Source organism: Falco cherrug, chromosome 2 (genome assembly GCF_023634085.1).
Source record: "Falco cherrug isolate bFalChe1 chromosome 2, bFalChe1.pri, whole genome shotgun sequence".
Taxonomy (NCBI): domain Eukaryota; kingdom Metazoa; phylum Chordata; class Aves; order Falconiformes; family Falconidae; genus Falco; species Falco cherrug.
Window position 1 is genome coordinate 78,737,587 of NC_073698.1, and position 21,798 is coordinate 78,759,384.

General features: G+C 38.7%; 1 protein-coding gene across 2 annotated transcripts in view; it reads right to left on the bottom strand.

Annotated features, from left to right (window-relative positions):
* The window catches only part of DSCAM (DS cell adhesion molecule), a 470,648-nt gene that overhangs the window by 137,971 nt on the left and 310,879 nt on the right, over positions 1-21,798 (bottom strand). For both annotated transcript variants that reach the window (XM_055702437.1, XM_055702438.1), the window contains exons 10-11: positions 12,313-12,432; positions 8,460-8,633 (exon numbers count right to left, since the gene is read on the bottom strand). In XM_055702437.1, the coding sequence (XP_055558412.1) occupies positions 8,460-8,633; positions 12,313-12,432 (294 nt within the window). The remainder of the gene's footprint in view (positions 1-8,459; positions 8,634-12,312; positions 12,433-21,798) is intronic.

Consider the following 21,798-nt stretch of genomic DNA (forward strand, 5'->3'; position numbering starts at 1 on the left):
GATAGATAAAAGAATGGACGTGGGATGGAAAAGGATTTCTAAAAAAGCAGGAACTGATGGCAGAGATGTGACGTTTGCAGAACGGTGACAGCAAGAAAAAGGAAGAAGCACCAGTGGGTGTGAAGGGAAAATTATGTTAGTCACGAAAATACCATCCTTTTTGAGCCTGAGGCTTTGTCCTGCTGGAAAACGGTCACTTTGTAAATGAGATGTACCTTTAAGCTGGCATGATTAGACACAGAGAAAAGAGATGGGTGGAAAGGAAGAGAGAAAGGAAATAGGAAAGGGAAAAAGATGGCATAACAGCTAGCTTTTCTGAAGTGGAAATAGAGATGTACTGCACATACTCACTAAATTAATTTACATCCCACTATTGCTTTACAATACTCTCTTGATTTAAGTTTATTGTAGCAAGATGTGGGCCCAGTTCTTGATGACATTGCAAATATAAAAATAAGCAACAATAGATCATGTATGCACTTCCTACACTAGAAGCCCACATTAAATGTAGCAAACACACTGCATAGAGCCCCCACCCCACAAATGAAACTAATATATTCACAGCAGCATCTATATTTTTAAATGTTCCTGAGGAAAATTATTTGGCTTAATGAAACAGAAGCACGAAAATCCAGAGAATTGTATACACTGTAAGCATTAAATGCCCCTTAAGGTAAACATTCAAGAAAAAAAGAGACTGTGTACCTATATACATGCTGCATTTGAAATCAGTTTGACTCTAGACAAGCCAGTAAACGTCACTACTGAATTATGGGTATCCTTAGCGTTTAGTCATTACTCCTCTACCATATGGACTAAAGGAAACCAAACTGAACACTGTCCTAATACTATTTGATTCAGTCTTTTTTTTTGTGTAGTTGACTTTAAAATATTTTTTTCTGATGTTTTCTTAAAATTATGAAGTGGTTCTAAATTTCAAAGAATATTGTTTAAAAGTGGTGTGTTCTGATGAGAATTTCTGAGATAAGTGTTCAAATTTAATTACTGTGTCTACTCATTTCTCTCTCTGTCTTCCAGTTGATATGGTATCACATGACAGATGTCACCACAGCCTCTAAATACCATCACAACGAACTCCAACCACTTAGCACTCCACTGCTGGTCTTCTGAATACGATGCTCTGAGCATGCCCTGCAAAGCTGTTCCACCCAAAGGATCTGGCTGAGCTGCTATGGGTTGAGCAGCAGTTTCCACCCTCAGATGGTCTCTGCCCACTCTCCTGAACGAGGCTGAGAGGTGGCGTGGAGCCCAGGTGGGCCACGGTGACAGAGCTAGGAGCAGGGCACTCAACCTTTTTGCACATGGAAGTGGAAAGAAAGACAACAAACATCAGAGATTAGAGGATGTTCCACCTGTCCTACCAAACTAGGAGGAGGCATGATGTTCACTAAACTAAACCTGGTAGATGAGTTATGAGTAACTCCAAGAGGAGCAAGCCTGAAATTCTGGCTGTCAATGGTCCTATGCTTACTGGCGTATATTTTTCTTAAATGGTTGTTGAGACATACTGTGTTCCAGAAAGTTATTAATTCACATTTCACGTGAAGGCAAGCCCAAATCTGAATAGCTATATTATAAATTCTCTTCTAAGAAAACAACCTTCCAAATTATCAGTAAGAATAATTTCCAGAATACTTCCTCCCAGGTAAGAGCCTTTCAGGATTACTATTTATTTTATTCTGACACAGCAGGGTTTGCAGTATTGTGCCATTCACAATACACTGAAATTTGTAAGCTTACTTTCTTAATGGACGTTATTATGAATGGATTATCTACCTAGCTTGTATCAATCACTGTGACAGCACCATCTCAACTGGAGGAGGACAACAGAGCAGACATTATTTTCAAGTCTTGTTTCAGCAGTGTTCAGAGACATAGGGGCTATAATCCTTGAATGATCCTGAAATGATCTCCACTGCTCAGAGTCTACTGACCACAGCTGGCCAAACCTGGACACAAAGTTCATTGTAATCTGAGAGCCATGTAAAACCTTCTCTGAATAAACCAGTAATTTAACAGGACACAAGACATATTAAGATTGAGAAAGGAAGACATGCGGTTAAAATATCTGTGGTTTGGCTGTGTTTAAGTATTACTAATGTGTTCAGTAAAGGGAGAAAATAAAACAGCAGCTAGATTACATATCTTGTGAATCCTATTCCTTACGAGGTGTTCTAAGAAAAGTAAAGATGTGAAGGTATTCAAAAGATGAAATCATCACAACTTTGTTAAACTGGTTGTTTTGCAGGGAAGTCTCAATAATCTGTATCCACTATGAAAATTTCAATAGAAAGAAAACTGAAAACAAACCTCACCCATGCTTCCTTTTGAATGTTGCTACTTGGGCAATATAAAGCTGAGAGAGACAACTGTACTGAAAAAAACGATAAATATGATGCTGTTGATACAAATGGAAAAGATACAGGAAAGCCTAGGTGCATTTTCTAGCTAGCTAGCTGAAGAGAAATCTTTCACCTTCCTGCTAAGAAGCATTGTTGTGCAACCAGCCTTGAAGAAAAGAAAAAGGGCTGCTATAATCTTTTTCTCCTTGCACCCAATTAGAAAAATATTTTTTTTAGAAGAAGAGAAATCCTTACCTTCCCTCTTTTTCTTAAATGAGAGTATTGCAAAGATTTGCATACAAAAGCACTTAAGTATTTGTACTGCAGTACATCTGGCAATTATCTTACAAGAGAAAGCACTCATTTTAGCCAACTGCCACAGGCTCAGCATTACTAAAAGTAGAAAGCATTTGAATGTACAGAAAAGGGATATTCCAGCTTTCTACCAGCTACCTTGAACATACTTCACGTTTAATTTCACCCTGTTGCTACAGGCACTGTGCTGTTATGACAGCTGATCTGCCATTGAATAGCTGTAAAGGAAAATCAACAAAGGATCGCTTCAGTGATTTTCAGTGCAATTTATTGGAGCTTGTATCTTGCGGCTGCTGCCGCCTGTCGGGGTAATGACACATGATGGGTGATTAAAGCGCAAGTCCCTAAATCAAAGCTGTGCCAATGGTCTGAAGAGTCAGAAAACAGCATTCAGACCCTGTTCATTTCTCATAATGGGAGGACCTCATTAGGAAAAAATGGGCTGTTTTACTAACAAAAGAAAGTACTTTTGACTAGGGAGAATTTCATGTTTCCAAGATTTATTGTAGCTTTCTTACAACATCTTTTAGATTGTGCATTTAATGAAAATAAATAATTAAAACAGATAGAGAGTTTTACAATCCATCACTGCTGACTTGGAATTTAAACTGAGCTGTACTGTAGTTCGTCCAAATCCTCATATTTAACACAGTTTTTGCCTTTGCCAAGAAATAGGTGGTAAAAGAGAAAGCTGCCTGTCATTGGGGTAGGGGCAAAGGTAGGCAAGGGCAGCTCGCCAGCTCTTGAGAAAGGACATGTTGGGATAGAAGAGTAGTTTCAGTTCACTGAAATTACTTTTCATTTTCTTTCCCTTTACCTTAGTCTTTCCTTCTGAGGGCATATGCAAATAATCCAGCTAGAGATTTTTACCAATTTTGACCAAATTTGTCTGTTGGACAAAAATGTACTCTACTCAAGAAAATTGCAAAATAACTATGAAGAAGCAAATAAATGAAAATGTTCTTTGTTTAAAGATGGCAGAAATGTCAGAAGAAGAACACAGACAGAGTACACAATCAGACCAGAGGAATTTGGGGTTTTTTTTTGCCACAGAAAACACTATTTACAGACCATGGGACTATGAAAAAATGGAGCACAGACAGATTAAGGAATAGGAAAGTAACTGGGACTCAGGTGAATTTGACATAGTATGATCGTGGTTCTTCCTATAAGCATTTTTCTGAATGTGTCAAGAGATGGTGATTTTTCTCTTCCTTTACAACATATTATGGATAATATATCTTGGCAAATGCAGAACAGGCAATGCCACCCTTACTGACATCTTGTGGGATATATGTATTTTTAATGAAAAATTGGACATAAACAAAAGGCTAGCATCTATGATAAATGCTTCTTTTCATACACAAGGAAAAGCAGCAATTGGACAGATCTTTACATTCCTATATTCTCAACAATGAATTATTTTCCCAAAGACAAAAATGAGCATTTATAAGGCACCCTGGCGAGCAGAGCACAGCCAATTCTCCATCACAGCTTGCTGGCTTTACTGCAGGTGTTGCAGCAAAGCAAACTCATTTCACTGGCCACATGGGAAATCCTGCTTAGATAAAGTTTCACAGAAGAAAGGCATAGAGTTCTATCCATTTTAATAAACAAATGCTGCAGTGCTTTAGCCATACGGTGCAACAACTGTTTGCTAGCAGTGGAGGTAACAGCTTCTCTAGATTCATAATCTCCCTTCATAAGCATCTTTTGCGTTTATTTGTGTTTATAACTACTATTAAATATTTTTATTTCTTTTGCAGAAGTAGCTAATTATGTGATCAGAGCCTCTATTCCATGTGTTGTCTGAAGACGGAAAGAAACAGATCTTGCCTGGAAGAGGTTGTGGACAACATGGACAAGAAATAATATGACAGCGGTAGAGGAAGCAGAGGCATAGGGTAGTGAATTATCATAGCCAAGATGCAGGGTAACTGCAGGAACAGGGCAATCAAATCACTTTTACACTGTGAACAGGCTCCCTTTCCCATACAGCCTTTTCTTCTGTTATTCTACCAGCTCTTGTCATATATAACAATTTTAAATTATAAAAAAGAAAAAATGTTTAAGTGGTGAAACTTAGCATTGGAAGTATTAGCTGGGATTAGTAAGTTCCTGCTGGAAGGAGGTATGGGTCTGACTGACAGCTTTAGGTTTATGTATTAAACACATATAATGCAAATAGTTAAGAAGCATATTTGAGAGGAAATTGAACAAAGCAATTCTGTTTTCTTGGTAGACAGGATTTGTTGGAAATGTTTTTGTGATGAGATTAAAACTGCTCAGGCTCCCCACTGACATGAGAATAAGTGATAAATTTAAGAAGGGGCAGGGCTAATATGACTACCTCCAACAGATGATTTACATAGTAACATACATACCTTAATGAAAGCTTGCTTTTCAGGAGGGACTTTTTTCACAATATCATTCTATCATGTCATAGATAGCCCCTAAAGTGGAATTAGGAAGTGTGACATTTATTCAGATGAAGGCAGGCAGGTAGTCCATTTTAAGCAGACATCTCTTCCCTTGTGACTCCCAGGCAACCTTTAAATAATTTTAGTTCCTCCTTCATGTTAAAGGCTCATTACCCTTTATAGAAATTCTTTAGAAGTCTTCTCATCCCAAGCACCAGGAGTCATTTCTCCAGACAGCACTAGATTCCTTATTCCAGATCTTTCTCATAATTTTCTAATATTGTATGTCTTAGTGAATAAGGAATTTGAGAACTACTTATCCTTGGTTCAGAAGAAGAGAAAGAATCACTGATCATGATTTTTATGGGTGTTTCTTGAAAAGAAAGGGAGGAAGATAATACCTTCAAAGTGAAGATTCTCTGCCTTCACAGCTGCCGTTCTAGCCCTGTGGTTCCTGATCCAGCACTGACTCCAGGCAGCTCTTTCTTTCCACATTTCTGTTAGTATTCCTGAAGTCTCTTTATCTTCCTCTCATATTTTTTTTTTTGCACACCCTCCTCATAGAATTTCCCTTCAACCAGGAAGTTGGACCACCTTCTCTGACATGAGGGTGTCACACAACAAACGCTGAGGCACTAAATAGATGTGTATCTGGAATTACTACCTTTTCCTTCCTAGCATTTAGAGTCTTGTTAAGTTGGTTTATAGCTTGAGCTGTCTTTTCACTAAGAAAAAGACAGTCAGTTTTAGAGGCAGCAGGTCATGAAAGCACATTGCATCAATGTTTATTCTGTCCTCTCCTGAACTACTAAACCAAAAATTTGCCTACCATCTTTGACATCAAAGGTCAATAATTTTTCTGTTTAGATACAGGTGACACTGGAAATTCTGGAAGAGTAAAACATCCAGTTTCATTTAAGAGATTTGTCACAGGATCTATGAAAGGCAAAAATTTATCCAGCAATGTTACTAACAGTAGGTAGAAACTTTTGTCAAACATGGAGGAGAAGAATCATCTGTGCATAAGAGTTTCGTGTTTAAGTTCACAGTGATGCTATCAATGGTTAGCATCTGCATACATGAGATGCCTGTGGTACAAGTGACAGCTAAGAATTGAAGGAGGAGGCTGTGAAGGGACGGCTGCCACGTCTGTCTTTCTGACAGGCAGCCTAGTTTCATGATCAGTAACTAAATCCATCTAAGCCACTCTACTGTTTTATCAGGTGATTTGAGCTACTGTTCATGGACAACACACATACAGACTGAAGGAAGGTGGGAAGCCAATTTGTCACAAGGAAGCCACAACAAAATGTGTTGATGCTAATCTCTGTTTATGTTTTGGAAGGCTGTTTCTTACCAACTTTGTCAGCCAGAAATGACTGCCTGGGCCAGGTCTCGCCTTCTGCCTCTGAGTAAAGGCGGCATTTGTGGAGCAGGATCAACTAATGAAAAACATTGTGAGTTTCAGGAAGGAAGCCCAAGGCTATTACCTAGTATTAAGGCTATACACCTGAGGACTAGGGTCCAGAAACAGGCTTGTGGGGGAGAGAGAAAAGGAGCTAGAATAACCACAGAGAAAAAGAAAACCATGAATTACAAAACACAGTACAAGGCAGGTCCAGGCCTTCACTTTGGAGTTGCTCCACCTGACCAGGTCCAAGTACTATGTGCCATAACCATGCCACCAGAACAGGGGATCCACCTATGCCTGAACCCCACCATGGCACACTTCCCCAGAGCAGCTTGTCCTTAATGTGTGCTTGATTAAAACTAAAGCTGTGCCTCTTCTACGCACACACCACCACGCTAACGACATTTTCTCTAACCAGCCGTGCTGGGAGCAGTACGTGTGTTAGTGTGGATGTGTGAGGGTGTACAGACGTGCTTGCCTGCTATCTCAGAGCTGGAGGGGTTTTCATTAGATTCAAACAGCAACTGACCCTCCAGGGAAGCTCCTGCTCTTATTTGATAAGGGATGCTCTTTTATCACACATGAAACTGCATGCAATGATCAGACAGGCAGTGTGCATAGCTGCCAACCAGAAGAAAGCTGTTTTTCTGTAGCATATTACAGCAGTGCATTGCTACTGCAGTTGAAGATTGGCCCCAAAATGGCCAGTTATGGAAATCACAGAAGCTGGAACTTCTACTGATCCACAGAAAAAGCATGCAATTAATACACTTGTTTGAGGGTTGGAATGTCATGTTATTTTTCAGAAGATGAAGCTACTGTGGTAAATCTGACTGGAGAGGACATCTGAGGTACTGGGACTTGCAAATCTAACAAAGTCAACACTTCCTTTCGAAGAACTTAGTTATTCATTCTATGACGTTACAACAAATACTCCTAAACCTAAACATTAATGGTCTAAAGTAGAGCTCTCCAATGGAGAATGCTGGATTTTCCTTCCTTTTGGGGAGGGAGAGGGAAGTCTCTTTACTTTCAAGAGCAAACCTTTTTCAAGCTAACTGACATCTCAGGACTTCAAAGAGCTCGGTCAGTCTTCAAAAATCCTACAAACATGAAAGTGCTTGGCTTGGTGACCTCCTTCAATACTGGTCTAATAGGTCATTCAGGAACACATGGCATGCTGAAGTGTCAATAGTATCTTTCTTCTTTAGGGAGAAATTATATTATCTCTACAGTTTTGGGTGGTTGTTTCCCTCCCACCCCCCCGCGCCCCTTAACATTTCCTCTGTATTCTCAGCTATGTAAATGTTTGAAGGAGTTACAGCTAACATGCACCTAACAACTGGATTGTCTCTTATGCCTACAAAGTACAGATAGTTTGTGTAAGCACTTCAGATCCAATAGAATTAGATGCATTCTCTGGAAGTTACCTGCCGGTGGCTAAGTCAAAACAACTGCTGTGGTTGTATCTATAATATCTTATAGTAAGTTGTAGCATCTTGCGATATCTACTGTAACTGCACTGATAGTATCTATGCTATCTTGCAAATCTTTTAATCCATATTTTCTTCAACTTCTGATATTTTTAACGTCACTGTGGGTACTTCTTCTTTGTTATTGGTTTTTTACCCTTGACCAAATAATTTTCTTACTTCCCATTTATTACTCCGATGTAGCTCATAGACATGATAAAAAATTTTGAAATGAGATGTTAATCCTTTTTATCTTCAAGTCCCCTTTTCTCCTGATACTAAATAATGTTTTTTATTAACCATACTAACTTCCAGATGCTCCCACATGCAGCTGAATACCAACATTAAATTAAAACAAACAAACCCAGCCTCTCACCTCCCTCCCCACTTCCCCTCCCTGCAAACTAAGGATGCAGTAGACAAGCCTTTTTCACTCAATGGTAATATCTGAATCACAAAGAATTGGTTTGGTTCTTACTTTTAACAGTGAGGTACATGGACTTGCTGACGTCTGCTCCCACATCATTGCTGACCTTGCAGAGGTAGTATCCACTGTCTTCTTCCAGCACATGTTTAATCAGCAAGGAGCCATTTGTGAGAAGCTGGATACGACCATTCAATGCGATTGGCTGGAACTGAGGAACCCCGGCACCTAAAGCAAGACCCCCACAGAAATAGGTTAGTTAGGAAGGAAAGCTTCTCAGTTTTTTAGAATATGGCAGAAACTATAGCTCCCTGCTCTTAAACGCTCAATTCAATCAAAACACAAATGGCTTCTGACATCATCAGAACAAACAGAATGGTTTGCCAAAACTGAATTTATTAAATGGAGAAAAAAAAAAGAAAACAAAAAGGAAAAAAAAAAAAGGAAAAAAAAAAGAAAGGCTTTTGTAGCTTTTTTAATGCAATAGTGGCAATAATTTGCCCATGTTAAAGGTAAAGGGGTAAAAGGAGCATGAAGCAGGAGTGGAAGAACCAGGAACGGGGAGAGAGAAAATGAAGATTTTCAGACCGCTCATGGGTAAAAAGGCACATTTGTTGTACATTTAGAGGCTGATAAATTATTGATAATTACAGCTGAACAGTCATGCAAGTATGTATCCCTAATGCATACACCAAATGAATTTCTTATGACTAAGAGGGATGTCTGTTGTAGTAAACATGGCATACTCAAGGGATCTCTAGGACCTTGTTTATGAAACTGCGTAATGTGGAAAACCACATCGTTGACTGTGTTCCTTGTTTCCTCCTACAGCCAACTGACTGATGACATATAAAAATCTCTATTCTGCCATGTTTGTAGCCAGTATTTATTTGGAACGTTAACAAAAAAATACAAAGAAAGAAACAAAAAGCTCAGATCACTAATCAGGCATGAGGTGCTATGTTTGGTGGTAATTTAAAAGTGGAAGGTCCATAAAAAGACAGGAAGACAAAGATTTCTGTATCAACTTTTGTTTTAAGAAGGAATCTACTTTTCCCTGGAAGTGAGATACCGGGTAATTTAGGGAATAGGGAACAGGAGACTGCCATACTGTTAGCATGCCATACTGTCCAGAGGCCCACCACAAGTTCGGGCTCCTCCAGTACTAGGAACTCTCTCTGTATATATTAAGATACAGTTCTTTTAGCCTTACAGCCTGCTTTGGCAGCAGGAGACAGGATTTTTCAGGGAAATCGTAAGGCAGTCTTCTTCAATAGAATTCTCTTACAACACTTTCTGTACACAAAGTTGTTATCTGTCAGCTTTAATTACTACATGCAGTTGCCTGAGTCAGCCCAGGAGGAAATATGATGAATAAATATTATGGGCAACGGTTTAGCATAAAATACAAGCTATAACAATCTATGAATACAACATCTAGAATACCAAAAAAGTCCAGACATATTCTAAAAATCCTTCTAGTCCTAGAAGAGTCTGCTTTGGGGACTTACAATTACACTGAAGGTCTGGTGGCTGATACCATGAACTTAAAAATGTTAAAGGGATAACGTTTTCACAAAAATCAGTTGCCATTGTTGATTTTTCAACTATTTTAGTCACATGCATATCCCACTTCCTCACCCTTTGTCTATTTTTTTCTTTAATAAGCCATTTTTCCTGTCATTTAGTTGAAAGGCACATTTATGCTTCACTAACTTTACCTGTCTGCAATTGATTGCCCAAGTAGATAGATGCAAGCACTCACTTCTTGTACTTCTTCACATGAAAAATTCTGGGGACAATTTGGAGTTCACAGAAGGGAAAGAGCTGATACTCCTAAGGACAGCTACAACTGGGCAAAATTTTGCATAACAGTTTGCAAAGGTTTCTTACTCTTCACAGACACACTATTACAGCCAAAGACCTTCCTGAGCAGTGACAGCAGCTTATCACACACAGCTGTATGGATGAATCTGCAAGAGGACTACATGCTCATGAATCACAGAATCACAGACTGGTTGAGGTTGGAAGGGACCTCAGGAGGTCATTTGGTCCAACCCTTTTGCTCAAGCAGGGCCACCTGTAGCTGGTTGCCCAGGACCATGTCCAGATGGGTGTTGAATATTTCCAGAGATGAGACTCCATAGACTCTCTGGGTAACCTGTGCCAGTGCTCAGTCACCCTCACAGTGAAAAACTGTTTTCTTCTACTCAAACGGAACACTCCTTTGTTTCAGTGTGTGCCCGTTGCCTCTTTAAGCCTGAAGGACTTAACAGATTCTTCCTCATTATGGGGTGTTTGTATTGATCACTGTCATTACTCTTTAGAGACAGGAAGTTCATTTCTATTACCTGTCTATCCTGATGTACAAAAAAAATAGCCCTCTTTGTCCATTTTACACTGACAGAAAAAGCCAATGACAGTAACTTACCTGCAGATGCCCTTTCTACTCTTATGGAACCAACAGATGAGCTATGATCTGATTGTTTTACTCCTGCTGGCCTCACCTCACCAATTACTTCAGAATTTGGCATTAACCTTGCTCACGAACCAATTATACAATGTTATATTTTCTAAAACAAGGTATAGCATCTATCCTATAGAGCTGTACAGCACCCTAGTCAGATTAGATTTTGAAATTGTAGTCATCCGTTAGCAAAATACAGGCTTTTGGAAAAATACTTATCTCTTCACCTAGAATTATTATGGCAAAAAAAAATGAAACTGCAGTTTGATGGCTTTGCCTATGTCACATATCTACTAAAATCTTCTTTGAATTCAAAACTTCAGAGCTGTTAATGGAAAACCTTAAAAACACTTGATGGTAGAGTGTCACTAAGATCAAACCAGTACCCCTTTCTCTTTTATTAAGATGGGCTGCTTATCTCTTCACAGTCAATTACAACTCAACTAGCTTGGCTTGGCCTCCTCCTTCAGCATGCAAACACAACAAAACAGAATTACTTCTTTGTGACCTATATTCTTAATTAAAATCCCATATACCATTGACATTATTGGCATTTGGAGCTCTGTCCCCTTCCTGCCACAACCCAAAATTTATCAATAAAAGCAAAAATAGTCTTTAACATGAACATTTTTCTTCTCTCACCTTTTTTCTTCAAATATAATTTGGACTTAGATCCTAAGGAAATCAAAAATGACATGAAGCATTACACAAGGATTTCTCCCCAAGAGCACCTACTCTTACTTTTTAAAGAGTTAACACATTTAGATGAGATAGAGCTTGGAGAGTTTGTTTTCTTGCTAAAACCTGCCAGATGACAACTGCCCATAAGACAACTGGCCAAGACGCAATCTAGCAGGCAGCACATTTTAATTAAAAATCAGTCAATTTCCTATGGTTACTGAAGGTCAAGTGGGGCCAGTTTTAATGCTCTGTTACATGAGAAGAAAATGTTAAAGCATTATGTAAAGCGCATACTGAATTACTGCTTATGCTAATGCTACCTGACCTTTATTCTTTGCTGAAAAGATATGATTGGCCATCTTATCATGAATTTTGAAGGGGGGGGGGGGGGGAATCAGCCAAATGCTGCTGGTGAACCTTGTTCTGAGGTTGTTTCAATTAAAGCAGTACCTCTTTTCTCTGAGCTGTCCATTTCATCACTTGCCCGCTGAGGCCATAGCTAACACAGGCACACATTCACAGCTCCAGGATGTCTCTAAGGCAGATCAAAAGTCCATATAGCTCAGCCTTGTGTCTATGATAATGGCCAGCAAGACATGCTTAGGGAAATTCTATAAAAAACGTATAAAGATGACTGATACTTCCCTTCTTGCACCCTGCCAGCCTCTGACAACATGATGAAACCAGTAACTTACAGGTGACTAACCCATTACTAAACCAGCATTAATCTGTCCCCAGTGATCCCCAGAGGAATCCTACCTTTTGAGTATTTCCAGACAATGGTAGGAACAGGATAACCCTCTGCAGAGCAGTTGAGAATTACGGCTTTTCCATAGATCCCATCCTGGTCGCTGGGCTGAACCACAAACCTCGGGGGCACTGCGGGAGGAAGCAAGTGCAACTTAACAGGCTGCTCAAAGTGGCAGACCGGTCAAATAAGGAGACATAACATTTCATAGCAGAAAGCAAAAATTTAAACCAGCTTTTTGATGATCCAGTGACACAGTAAATTTGTGTCTGCACGCAATCTCAATGTATTTCTTGCAAGGCACAATAAATGCACCAGTCTGCATAGGATACAAAAGTAAGTTAATGAAAATCTTTCCATAGGAGAGGTTATAAAATGGAGTAACAGGTAAATCATATTGTTGTGGTTAGAAAAGAAAGGTTTTCTAACATATGTTTGGCAGATGTCTAAGAACAAATGAAATTTCCTGTATAGTTTCTTTTCGTAACAGTGAAATAGTAGTAAGCTTTAGAAAAATAGTTATGTAGCATAATACCATTTTTAATAGCAATCAAATCACTTAATGTTAAAATGACAGCATTTAAAACACAATTCCTGATAGGACTTTTCTTTCCAAACAGGTCTAGAAAGGTTCAACACAATTTGCTTGCATTAAGTTGAAGAGATGTCTTACTGGTATAGATGTAAGTGCATCAATGCATATGTATTATCTAAAGCAGCATAAAACCACTGCAGTGAGTCTTCCAGACATAAGCAAGTAAGTATAACAGCTGCTTATCTCAAGGAAAAGCTTTACATGTTCCAAATACAGATACACAGTGAAGAAAACAACTTGTGACAATGTTAGACCTACAGTTTACCATGAAAGCCTAATACCAAATGTCAAAGTCTCAATAAAACCTGCAGATTAGACAAAATTTTGAAAGAAAAGCTGAAAACTGTAAAGAATGCTGAAAACCCCACAAACTTTTAGTGAATATTAAAAATGCTTAATGGTTGTATTAAAGTCAGTTTAAATCACAGATTTTGGCTGACCTCCTGTTTTCTCGTTCAGAACACAAAGGAAATACCTGAGGAAAAAAAGTAAATTATTTGTGTCCTTATCCAGTGTTACTCTTTTTGTCATTTTTTACAGTGCTACAGACAAAGCCTGTAACAGGTGTTTTTTCCTCTCAAATCAAGTACAGCAACACACTCATATCTGATGCATTAATGGAGAAATCCTAACAGTTCCTTGCTTTCCTCTCCCCACTGCAGCATATGCACATGGGGGCACATACACAGCGGATTCACGGATTCACAGCTTCACAGGTCCAGCCAGTGCTGACTTTGTCTGAAAGTTGGGGGAGACAGAAGAAAGGGCCCAACCATCCCTTCTTGTTCTGACCCAAAACCCCGTCAGACCCCACCACCTGCCTCAACAGAAGTGCCAGAAATTAAGAAAGGAAGTATGGGAGAAGGCTGTAGCATTAGGATAGGTAAAGCAGCACAGAAGAGGATCATCAGTACAGTGACTATTTGCCCTGGGACCTGAAACGGCTCTTAATGGCCATAAATACAGTACTAGTTATCCATCAGAAACCCTGTGTGGCAGAAGCACAGTAGAAGCTGCGATGCTATAATATTTGACTTTAAAGTTTTTTCAGTGTAAACACTCTCATATTTAACGTAGATAGCACCTCCTATTATACCAGAGTCCCAGGATTTCCTTAAGGAGAAACTTCAGCTGCCAGTGTTGGTATGGACAGGACTGCTAAAAGTTGGAGGTATCTAGACATACTCTTTCCAGGATCAGAGAACCCTCCTCACAACAGCTCGAGTCTTCCTCCCTGTGCCTCCATCTTCCAGACTTCCCTCTATCTTTCTCTTTCCACCTTCATAGATACAATTGTTTTTTAAAAAGAGGAGAACAATCTTCTGGAGAGCTAACAATCCCTTTAACTGGGGATAAAGGGATAACAAACCCTTTCACTATCCTGTAGCTATAATGCTAAGATGTTTATTGCCTAACTACAGACAAAGAAGATCCACTGCTGTTTGGAATGTTGCTAGAAGAAATGGAAGGAGCTAACAGTGATAGAGGCAAGAGACATCTTTGTACTAGATGATACATTTACTGCTGTCACACATTTCAGCTTTCCAAATGGCTACCACACTGACAAACATATCTCATACGTTAATTCATGACAGGTAAGCATCAAACATGAAATCCCAGCAACAGCAGCTCTGGGCAATCACCCACCCTGTTCTAATTATCTATTCAGAAAAGACATTTGCTTCAGTAAATCTTTTCTCACTGCTCTGTGTTCATTTTATTACCAAACACAAAAGGATTCCTAAGCACTTATTTTCCAAAGCAGGTGAAAAGTACAAATAGTTGCACAAATAGATTTGATATTGTATAAGTCAGCGTGGTGGCATCAGCTTGTTTCACCTGGATAACTGTTAGTTAATTTGTATTCACGAACTGATTCTGAAAAATCAATTACAAGCTGATTATCCATAAAGAAGCTAGACCAGAAAATCCCCACCACAAAACACAAAAACACTTCAGCTGTATTAGTCTTACAGTTGAATGATTACAAATGATGTGATAGAGTGACTGATAATTATTGGCCTCCTCTACCACTGAAAAGTGTGAAGAGTGTAATATCTTTTGAAATCTCTCTAATAATATGAAAATTCTTTGGTTTATTTCCCTTCTCTTTGAAAAACATTTTCTTTATATTCTTCATTTGCTATGGAAGACACTGGCCAGAAGTGCTAATTTTTCAGGAAATAATTTATGTTATTAAACAGGTAGGCATATGCAGGAAGTTCTGGAAATGTTAAGCAAGCTTGCCTAGTATGGAATAAAGGCAATCGGCCTTTAAAATACTATTTGCATTAAAGTTATCTGTTAAAATATTTTTTTTCTCTAATCCCTTTGGGAGTATAAAGAGAAAAATGGATGGATGCCGAACGTAAGTGTTAAGAGCATTTCTATGGAAATGCATCCTTCCACATCTTTAATGAACTCACGTAGATGTTCTTTATGTGTTGTGCCTTTAACACTGACAAGCTCTGAACTGGGCTTTTTATCATATTGATTTTACTGTATTTTGTGTGTACATAAAACATAAGTTTTTGCTCAGATTTTCTTGGTGTCCTCATTTTTTTTTAATCATTACTTTCAATACAGAATGACACCAGAATGGCAACTGTGGAAATTAAATTTTGCCATATAAGCTCCAGAAACAGGTGTATGATTAGCAATCATACGGTTTCCTTGTACTGCTCTGTAAACAAAGCATGTTTCAAGCTTGCTTGGCAAAAACTGCCCACACCCAGTAATAGAAACAATTTCTATATTCAGTAAAGCTTTGGCCTTCTTTAGGACTACTTATAAAAATGCCAACTGCTGCTCTGATTCTGAAGACGTGAACCCTTGACACTTAGTCTTAAGATTGCCAATAGAAATCAGAAGAGATGCTACAGGAAAACAAAATTACTCATTCAATGACCTTTCAATTGTTTCTGTATTACTGTCTAGGTAAAACCACAGGATTTTTCTTATAAAATGATTAAAAAGTAAACAGAGGAAACCTTTACATTTGCCTTCCTCATTGATAGTTTGCTTCTCAATTTTATTTCAAATTACTAACTTGTTCAGTGCTATGTGCTACCATATTTTGGAAGACAATGCAGTTAACTGCTTGATCTAGATTTTGATACTTAGCTTTAGATTATAAAACTACATTCACCTTTTCATTGTCTTTCAGGATTTCATTATAAATTTAATTCAAGAAAATTTGCTTATTAAGAAGTTAGTGAAGTTAATTTGTCTGATATGCTTAAGTAGAATTAATGGGGAAAAGAAAACAAGTAATTCTCCTCCTCTCTCTTTAGTTGTAAGGGTGTAGGCCTCCTCTACCCCTTTAGAAGTTAAACACTTTGAAATAGCTCACGAATATGACTGAACAGTTGTACTTTTATTATCACCTTTATTTCAGCAGCACAGTCCCTTGAGCCTGTAAAGGAGGGCATTTAAAATTGTTTTAACAATGAGTTTCTGTTAGGCTCTCTCATTTAATGCAGCCCATGGACCTGTGATGAGAATGAGCTGTTGAGTTGTTTAGTGTAAGAACAATAAGTTGACAGATGTGAACTATTTAATGGCTGAACTCAAAGGACTTAAAAAAGGTGTTTTCAGTCAATATTATGACTAGCAGTCTCAGGCTTTCACAAAGGGAAAATAAAGGATGAGTTTAACCAGAATAAGACGGTGAATGTCATAGCACTGTTTTAAGAGAAGGAAAATTCTTTTATTATCTCCTTGTGTGAAATAATCCTGATAAAACAATACATGCGTTGGTACCCTAAGATACTGCTTACCAGTGTCTTTTGACGCTGAACTGCTCTCAATGATGGACTTTACAAGCTGCTAACAATCAATTTATAAGCGCATACTAACATTCCCTGATTTAATTTTGTGTTAACTGAAGAATCCTTCCTAATTGTGCTTTATGCCAGAGATCAGATGACAAATACAACTACTTCCTGGACTTCAAATCTATGCAAGCGCTTCTGGCTCCCAAGTACAGCGATTAGTACATCACACTGGAGAGAAACTCTGAAGGCTCCTAACACAAGCTCCTCTGGTGGGCTACTGGAGTGAGTTAAGAAATAATCTATGACATCGGCCCAGAATACGATGTTTCATTTTTATATGTAATATTTGTACTTTACATTTAGATCATACTGTCAAAATGATGGAAGAAATTTAATCAGCCAAAGCAACCATTGATGTATTAATGAATGAGATCATTAAACACTGTACTTTAGCAAAGATGAACAGTTATTAAATTTGGTCATTGGACCTAAGGGGTCGATTTAGCTGGTTTAGTGAAACCATTTGCTGTGCAGTTCAAGAAAAAAGATGTACTTTTGTAAAATGAGACAGTGCCTAGTCATCGTGTTGATCAGGTTTGTCTAATGAGAACATTAAATAGGAAGTGAATCTTTCAAGAGTAATCTTCAAAGCCACAGCGTAAACACCAGCAAAGAAAGTAAATGAGTTTCAACACCAGCTGCAACCATGAATCTCTTCCCCCTGCTTTTCTACCACAAACTGCATTTGCTGCATCACACCATCAGCACCACCAAACATCAGAAAAAAGACAGATACTCACTTCCTACCTGGAAGATTCAAGGCTCAGGGCCTCCTCATTGGGTGCCTAACTATCTAATGATATTTGACATTCCTGGCAAGCACAAAATGAAAAAACATTTACACTTAATGCACTAAATGCATTAAGGGGGGTTATTAGGTATTTAAAGACCTTATCTCAAGTTTAACTTATAATGTGTTCACTAACAGGAATTGTAAAATCATTATTTATGCACCCACTGCTGTCTTTGAATTCTCTCTTCTGGCAGTATCTGAAAAATTTTGAACTCATAATACATTTATGAGCTTTTTCTTTTTTCTTACCAATTAAAATCTTTTTCACTGCTTTTTATTTCATAATTACTTCATTCTCATTTTAGGAAACCCGTCAAAAATGAGTAACACATGATAAAGTGTATATAGATTTTTAATCACTCTTCAGAAGACAGCCTTAATGAGTAAAGCCTTAATTAATTCCACATGATGATATAAGTAGTTAACAGAGAAGATATTTTCCTAATTCCTATGGACGACTTTCATGATAGGATCCTACTCTTTCCTTTTTCTTAATAGCATGCCTTGCAAACCAAGAGTGTGGCAAGAAATAAAAGAATTAAAATAATAATGATTTATGAGTATTTGAGAAACCCTTCTATCTTGCAGATTTGTGATGCATTTCCAGAGGGTCTGCAGGCCAGGATCTGGTGGAGCACGAGATTTTGAGAAGGAAAGCCCTATTTTCACTCACCTGGACTGCCAACCTGCAGTCCCTATACGCAGTGAAGGATGGTAGGCTCCTTCCAGTGGCTAATTAATGAGCTTTAAAAAGATACTCCATAAATATTAGAGGAAATCAAGCCTGCTTTTCTGTGGATTTGTATCTCGTCTTTGAGTACAGACTCCAGTTGGAACATTCCTTGTGTTTCCAGAAGAGGGTCACCTGAGTAGATTCTCTGGTGTCTAGTTTACACTCAGTAGAGGTATTTCTAATCAATCAACTCTTTTCATTAAGTGTTTAGGCTTTCAGCTCCACCGGGTGCATTTTCCCCTCTTCCAATCTGTCTGAAACTGGCCAATAAATTGTGGAGAGAAACACCAACAGATCCGTGTCCACAGTGTGCGACTGTCTCATTTCCAGGTCCTCACCAAGAAACCCGTGGCAGAGAGAACTGAGATTGCCCTAAGATCTTCCTTACCCAGGGCTGCACAGCTGCCCCGAGGCTTTCTCCTCTCACTTTCTTTCTCTCAGCAGGCACTTTCCATCTCTTATGTGATGTAAGGAAGCTCTGTGGAAGCTGGTCATAGTCCTCTGGTATTTAAGGCAGGGAAAATACAGCCTCGCTGGCCAGGTGTTTTTAAGGCTCCTTATGGCCACTTGGTTGTTTTTATAGAGCACAAAATAATGGCAACAGCAGTGAAGACTTACCTTTAGGTGTCTACAGATTTTGAGAGACCAGTACTTGTATTTGTTTTGACATTTAATACTCCTGGCAAAATAGTAGAGCAGCTTAGATATGAAAAAAAATAATAATTTGTGGGAAGAATATAGGAAATCTATTTAACAGACTTACAACTTATCAGAAAAATCTGAATGCTAAAACCAGCAGATATGCACGATCTGACATTAAAAATATGGAGAAAAAAAATCTCAAGTTGTAAAGCTGAAGAAATTTTGTGGCTGTATGAATTCTGCAGAAGTTTGTGTACTCACTAGTAGTTCAAATGAGCCACTTTCTTTGTTAATTTTAAGAATGGACAGGATTTAGATTCCACTAAGTCTACCCATAAACTGTAGAACTGTATGGACTCCCACTTATTTTTGAAACATGACAGCCTTCATTGGTTTTAAGTCTACTTTTAAAGCAAATACAAGGAGAGAAAGAGAATAGAATAGATAAAGAAAAAGGAACTTTGTGGGGAACAGTCATATTTCCCTTTACTTTCCTCTGCCATTCACTGTCTACTCATATCAAAAAGCACAAAATTCACATAAATAAGATATTCCCAGAACACTTCTGTCATTTAGAAAAGCCAACATTTAAGTTTAAAGCACACTGCTGAGAAATGGTCACACAACACAGATTAGAAACAAGAGGAGTTAAAGCACCATTTTTTCTCCATTTATTTGGAGAAATTCCACTTTGTTTAGAAAAAATATTATGTTTCCGTTATATAGATCCTATGAACAAAAATATGAGGAGGGATCAGAAAGCTTGGAGAAGAAACAGTCAGCAGGAAAGCAAGTCTTAAATGTGTATAGATCATGTTGGATGCAGACGTGTAGTGACCGACAGTGACGACTTCTGACCCATGTGGAATGAGACACTGCTGAAGCAGTTCAGTATGAGGGAAAGTCAGTCCAGGGTTTTGGCAGAAAATTCAGGTCAAACACCATATATTTTTCCCTTTCCCTATGAGTGAGAACTATTATCCCAGGCGCATATGTAAAACTGATTAAGACATTACCATTTAAATTGGCAGAGAGAGGGGAGGGGGAGGGAGGCTTAAAGGAGGCTACTGCAGAGCACTAGCTGGGCAGAAAGATAAGCAAGAGTGGAAAAATGAAGTAGCCCTCATAAATGCCTAAAATGTTGCAGGACTAGACTCCAGAAGACTTCTCCTTTCACCCCAAAACAGAGTGAAAAGTCACCCTCTACCATGTCCGTGGGTTTATAAGGACACCCTTCAGGCACACCTTTGCCAAGTTACCTAGGGATTATGCCTTGTGATATATTTTCAAACTTGCTGTGCAAACCATTGACAAAAACAAATTGCTTCCTTTTCTTTCTGGATGTTTTTCAAAGAGTTTTAAATTTTCACTGTTAAAAAATAGGAGTGTTACACTTTTCCCACTTTGCCATCTTCTACCAAGCCATTAGAATCCTCAGAGAAAGAGGGCACATACCATAATCCTGGAAGTAACCCTAGTTATTTCTGCCTGTTGCAGATCCCTACATTTTATATTATCTTCTGTAAGTTTACCAGGATAATTCTTAAAGCCACTTAGGGCCTTTTGTCGTCTTTTTTCAGGCTTTCTTTTCCCCCTCAAAAACTCATTTGAAGCAAAGTCTTCTGAACAGATCTTCCTTTTTGAGTCAAATCTTCCCACTGTCCTAGGACTATCCTTAATGGACTGTTCCCTAGTTTTCCCCTTAAATAATGTGTGTGCTTATGGTTTTTATGCTAGTTTTCCCAAAACTCAGTAGTGAGTAGGTCCATTGCTTTTCCACTAGTTTTGATATAAATATTACTGTCATGATTTTTTTTGTAATTTCACTGCTTTTAAGCTTGTTTCAATATTCTTTAGTACAGATGTCTATTACTTTCCCTATCTATCTTGCAGTTCTAAAATAGTCTAATTAACTAAACACATTTAGTTATTCTTTTCCTAAGCTGTTTTTTTAGCTTTTAACTCTATTCATCATTCTAGTAAGAGATTTTCCCCACCTTCTCTTTTGCTGGGAAGTTGACAACCTCCCATCACAACAAACAGTCCACTGGCTGTGTCTGCTTGACACAGACGTGCTACATCTAATAACACCTGAGACAGTACCTGATTTGCAGTTATACTCAGTGCTTTAATTGACAGGAATGAATTGCTGTAGCAACTCTGTATGGTTTCCTATAGGCATTTCATCACAGCAGGGATGGTAGAATGATCTAGGTTGTACAACTGAAAACTCTCTCTGCAAATGCTGTCTATCCTTTTTTCAGCATCAAGACCCATGAGGCTGTAACAGCTCAAGTGAGCCCATGTGCAGGGTTTTCTGCTCTGTGCCCCACTTACCAGGGCAAGCCCTGCCTTTTCCCTAACTTCTCCCTGCCTTGCTTCAACTGCAGTTTCCCTGCCTCCTGCTCTCAGCAGGCAATTCCTCTTCTGGCAAGCCTTGTGCTGGCCTGACCTCTGTTCCCTGGACACATCCGCTTCTTCCTGTCCTTTCTGGCATTAATTAGTTTTCCATCCTTCTGCAGGGAAGGAGGTCTGGGGATTCTGCTCTTGCACCCCTCTCCCACCACTGACACAAACACCTCCATTTTCCCCTTGTATGCTGCTGCTGTAATTGCACTTCTGCCCCAGTGGTGGGATGGCAGCTGTTGAAGGCGAGGTATCTCTCTGAAAGGTCTTTTCCACATACAGTGTTTCCTTACTGAAACTATATTCGCATCTACTTCAAGGCAAAATGTTGTGAAGTCAGTATAAGCAAATTAATCATGCTCATTGCTTACTAAACACAAATAAGGAGAACAACACGGAAACAGGAGAGAGCCTTTTCCTGATGAAGTCAACATCAATGCTTTGCTTCTTTACTGACATAATGTTATACGAGAGACTGATCTAAATAAAAAA